This window comes from Mytilus edulis, chromosome 13 (genome assembly GCF_963676685.1).
Source record: "Mytilus edulis chromosome 13, xbMytEdul2.2, whole genome shotgun sequence".
Lineage (NCBI taxonomy): Eukaryota > Metazoa > Mollusca > Bivalvia > Mytilida > Mytilidae > Mytilus > Mytilus edulis.
The window spans coordinates 70,193,711-70,199,341 of record NC_092356.1 but is presented as its reverse complement, the minus strand read 5'-3'; the positions used below and the strand labels follow the sequence as shown (position 1 = coordinate 70,199,341).

At 33.9% G+C, this 5,631-nt stretch overlaps 1 protein-coding gene across 1 annotated transcript in view; it reads left to right on the top strand.

Annotated features, from left to right (window-relative positions):
- LOC139501472 (tetratricopeptide repeat protein 36-like) overlaps nt 1-5,363 on the top strand; it is a 10,226-nt gene extending 4,863 nt beyond the window's left edge. The window contains exon 4 of the mRNA XM_071290547.1: nt 3,335-5,363. Coding sequence (XP_071146648.1) covers nt 3,335-3,489 — 155 coding nt within the window. The 3' untranslated portion in view covers nt 3,490-5,363. The remainder of the gene's footprint in view (nt 1-3,334) is intronic.
- The last annotated feature ends 268 nt before the right edge of the window (nt 5,364-5,631 follow it).

Genomic DNA, 5,631 nt, shown 5'->3' with positions numbered 1-5,631 from the left:
GGACTTATCTACAAACTAGAAGGTTAATAAAACTGGGTAATAAAGCTATTGATTTAAGTAATGGACTTTGTCAGGTGGCTTGTCAGGTCTACACACAGAGAGGACTTATCTACAAGCTAGAAGGTAATTAATTACAAAAATCTTCTAAAATGCAGCTGTTTCACAAACCATACCTCTTTTGGTTAGATACATGAAATTCATAGATAATTTGTTTTGTTTTCGCTATAAAACTGTAACCTTTAAAATTGTTGTTGCAGACTAAAAACCCTCATGGGAACTTTCAAAAGTTGGTCAGTATGTCACAAGTCTTACTATTTTTATGCCCCATTTATGGGCATTATGTTTTCTGGTCTGTCTGGCCGTCCTGCTTCAGGTTAAAGTTTATGGTTCAGGCGCGGATCCAGCCATTTTATGAAGGGGGAAGGGGGGGGGGGGGTCCCAATCCAGAGTAAAGGGGGGGGGGGGTTGTTCCAACTATATGCTCCCATTTAAATGCATTGGTCGGCCAAAAAAAGGGGGTTCCAACCCCCGGAACCCCCCCCCCCCCCCCCCCCCCCCTGGATCCGCCACTGTGGTTGAGGTAGTTTTTGATGAAATTGAAATCCAATCAACTTGAAACTTAGTACACATGTGTTCCTTATGATTTTTACTGCCAAATTAAAGATTTTACCTAATTTTCACAGTCCACTGAACTTAGAAAATGATTGTACGGATGGGAAATCCATGTACTTGAAGAAAAAAAATTACATCATAACGATAATGGAACAAAGCAGCCTTGGTTAGTGGGGCTGCTTTTATGGTAATTCAAGTTACCTTTTATTCACCTTTTTCCACCTCAGAGCTATCAGCTCTTTGATTCTTCTCATAGAGACATAACTTGGGAATGTTACAAGTGTAAATGTACATGGTAGGTGGTTGAATTGTATTTTGAGAAAAACCTAAAGTGAGGTTAGAGGTAGTGCAGACTTTTAGTATACTGTGGATTCATTTATTTTTGTGGGTATCAATTTTTGAGGATTGAGGAAAACTTACACATTCGTGGATATTTGGTTTCATGGTTTTGCGGGAACCTGCATACAAGCCTATAAAAAAATTGTTATTTGTTGTACATTTAATTTTGTGGTTCATCTGTACCCACTAATTTCATGATTATTGGTATCCCATGAAAAATAAGTTCAAACTCTTAGAAATTTGGGGCATCAAAATGTTGAAAATATGCCAGACAGCCCTTCATGTATGGATTGTCCTTTGAATAAAAAAGGAGTGCATATGAACTTTCCGTTCTAGAATACATTTTTTTTCAAAACTTTATAGTAAAAGTGGCACAGTTACAGCCGAAAAGGGGGTTCGACGACTTACAGAAAAGAGCGACGATTTACAGAAAAGAACCGAAAAAGACCGAAAAGGACCAAAAAGAACCGAAAAGGACCGAAAAGAACCGAAAAGAATATCGATTTTTTTTGTAATCGAAGGAAATAAGCAAATTGCAAATCATTGAAAACCTTATACTGTGAAAGGACTAATTTTAACTCACATGTATTTGAAAAATTACAGGTAGGGTCGGCTGCCTATCTTATAGAATAGAAAAATAGAAAAGATTTTTTTTATTCACCAAATAAGGGCCCCTAGGAGGGCATATAGCATACAAACAATAACATATGCAATACACAGACAATAGATATGTAGTATGAGTAATAAAAAAAATACTACAGGAAACATGCAACAACATAATAGCAATATACTATAATTCAATTATTACTAGTGTTGACACTGACTCATGTGCTCCAGGTTTATTAGTGTATTTTACCTATAAAAGAAGTATAAGTAGTTAGTGCTGAGAAATATATATACACATATAAATACATTGAATAACACACAGTTTTTTTTTTTAAATCAATTTACTGCACGCGTTGCCGTTTTATCGTAGTTGTCCTATCAGCCAGTTTCCTTTTCCTTTGACCTTTCTTCTTTCCTTTCGACCTAGCTTCATTGACCACACGTCTGCCATCTGTTGACTTAACCAATTTGGTCTTCATACGGTATCGGCGGAACCTGGCAACATATTTGTACCTTTCCATTAAAGTTTTGTTTGCCCAAACGTGCCTGTCAATCTTAAAATGTTCGTGTGTGCTCGCAAGCGTATAAGGTCCTCTCCCTATCACTGCTCTCCGTAAATCTTGATAATTAGCCTCTACCATGTCTGTCATCTTTATCACAAAGTCAACTAATGACTGAGGCTTCCAATCAACAGCTATCTTAAGAACATGATTGTAAGACTCACTGTTGTTGTTAGTCCACTCTCTTTCAATTCTTCCCGCATTTTGCGGCTCATATATTTTCCCTTTAAGTACTGGCTTCAAAACCGTTGAAAAGTAGCCTTTCAATGATGGAAATTTCTCCTTACAGAATTCTTCGACTTCTTCACACTTTTCTTCAAAAACGGCACTATCGTCTGCATTAGATATACCATTTCTTCCAAAAATGTTATATTGTTTCTTTTTTGTAAATTCACATATCCCTTTAAATGCACAAACTAAATTTTGAATTGTGCATTAAATTTTATTATTACGACGAATTGTTAACAATATAACAAAAATCCGTGTACATTGTTTTAACTTTATTTAATAAATATATATATGTCATATGTATTCTCTTTTCGGTTCTTTTCGGTCCTTTTCGGTTCTTTTTGGTCCTTTTCGGTTCTTTTCGGTTCTTTTCTGTAAATCGTCGCTCTTTTCTGTAAATCGTTGGACCGCGAAAAGGGAGTTCCTATGGGAAATTGCTTTGTCCATCTTTACAGAAATGCAACCTCTAATCTGAAACTACTGGGTCAATAGGAACCAGACTGGGCAACAACCATCCTTTGTGTTTGTTGTTAAGATTTGTCTTATGCTCCAACTATAAAAATGAATTTGCAATGCATCATCATGTCTCATAAAAAAATATAAAATATTATAATTTAGAAATGTTGCATTTAATTTACTGTAAATTCAGAAAGTATATGAATTTAACAGGATTTTTCTGAAAATCATAATAATCAAAATTGCATTTAACATAGGCGGATCCAGGGGGGGGCCTGGGGGGACCAGGCCCCCCCCCCCCTTTTGTGGGAAAAATTTGGTTGATTATATAGGGAATCACTGAAGCATGACTTGAGCGGGCCACCCCTTAGGTCAACCAGAGGGCCCCCCCCTTATGAAAAGTTCTGGATCTGCCACTGTTTAATTCTAAAATGACAAAATCACAATAATAAATGCATGCGATAATTTCCAAATTTACAGTAATTATATTTCATTCTTAATTACTATCTATAATTCAACTTATTTTGATCCAGGTATGGATGAAGAATCTCTAGAAGATTTTAAACATGCAGCCTCTTTAGGCGGACAGTTTGCCAAGCAGCAGGTGGTGGCCATGAATCCTTACGCTGCCATGTGTAATCAGATGTTATCAGAAGTCTTTCATAAAATCAAATGTGGAGAAATGTAGGTCAAGGACAAATGAATGTCAAGGTCAAACTAGAAATGCATTAACTTAAATGAATATTTTCACAAGTATATAAAATCAGATGATAGATCAATAAAATGGAGGGACCACCAAACATGGAAGAGTTGTGTTATGTTTTGTTGGACAAACAAAGCATTGTGCATCAAATAACACTTAATTATTTACATGACCATGAATTATTTAAATGTAGTTTGTTGTTTTAAATAATACAGAAAAGCAAAGGCTAAAAATGCAACAAATCAGCATTTTTAAACAATGACAAACCCCTTTTAATATGACTGCAAAAAAATGTTTGCGTTTTATGATGCTATCATGTCGTCGTCTGCAGCGTCTGAAAACGCATTTAGTTGCCGGACTATAAATTTAGTTTTAGTCAATGGAATTTTATAAATTTTTACCAGAAGGTTGAATACCACAAAAGAAAGGTTGGGATTGATTGTGGGGGTTATGGTCCCAATAGTTTTGGAATTAGGGGCCAAAAATGGGGCCCAAAATAAGTATTTTTGTAGTTTTCAAACAATAACTTGTGTTTAAGTGTATGAATCTCTCTGAATTATTCCACGAGTTTCCATAGTATGAAAGGATAATTAGTATTGATTTTGGGGGTTATGGCTCAATATTTTTTGGAATTAGGGACATAAAAGGGGAAAAACTAGGTTTTTCTGGTCAATGGACAATTATTACAATTTAAAAGCAGTGTTAGGGAGGTAATTCAAAAACATATAACATACAATGTTGGGGTATTATCAGATCTACCTCCCTTACACTACTTGTTAATTATGTATGATGGAATGTCAGTTTTGTACGTATTGCAAAAAAGGGGGTGGTAGTAGTTTTCATTTTGTCCCCCCCCAAATTTCTCAAATTTCAAATTTTGGAAAAGTTTAAAGAAGAAGTCTTTAATTGTGCAATATTGTGCAATAGATTTGTAAGATCTTGACATTTTTTTTGTGTAAGAAACCCATTTTATGTCAAAAATTTGATCACAACCCAAATTCAGAGCTGTATCAAGCTTACATGTTGTGTCCATACTTGCCCAAACTGTTCAGGGTTCGACCTCTGCGGTAGTATAAAGCTGTGCCCTGCAATGTACCTGGTTAGTATTATAGACAATAGAAAATATTTATTAGCACAAACACATTTACATTAAATTGTTATTATATTATTTTTACACAAATTATTTTTCAGTTATGTTATAATGTTATATTTTCATTTAAATAATTAAAAGTAGATGATAAGAAAGTTGATGCGACAGTGATCTACATTAGTTTTGGTCTGAGGACTTGGACCTGTGTTTTCTGGGTGGGAACTTTTTTGTCAGAGACTCTTTTTTAGATTGATACCCCAAACAGAACCATTGAATCTCTTAAGCAGAACATTTCATTTATCAAAGTAAATTTAAACCTTTGTAACTAAAAAGTGATCTGACAACTATTTTAGATATTTTAACTTGCTAAATTTTGTTATAAGTTTTTGATATGATGTTTCATATGTATGCTTGCACATTTCCGCACATTTCCTATACTATTTCATTATTATGTGTCTACACTAGCTGTCTTTCTAGTCATATCTCACTGGTAATCTGTAATTTTCACATTTAAATATATATATATAAATATTATGTTTATAGTATTTCTGTTTTGTGTTAAATTTATATTATATATGTAGAGGAGATTTGAGTTTTTATTTTCATGGGTGATTATTTGCTACAGCATAATGTATTCTTTTAATACTATTAAATGTTACCAAAGATGATTAATCTAACAATTTCGTAAGAGTAATAAGAGGTTGATATTATATTTTGTATATTCACTGTTATTGATTTTTTTGTTTTAATCATTAAAATATGAGATTTTTCAAGTTGTATTTCTTATCAACCATAATAGACTTGATTCTCTTACTATATCTTTCATTACAAATATTGAAGGACATTGAGAACAAAAGGTATTGTACACTAACTAGAGGCTCTAAAGAGCCTGTGTCGCTCACCTTGGTCTATGTGCATATTAAACAAAGAACACAAATGGATTCATGACAAAATTGTATTTTGGTGATGGTGATGTGTTTGAAGTTCTTACTTTATTGAACGATTTTGCTTCTTACAATTATATCTATAATGAACTT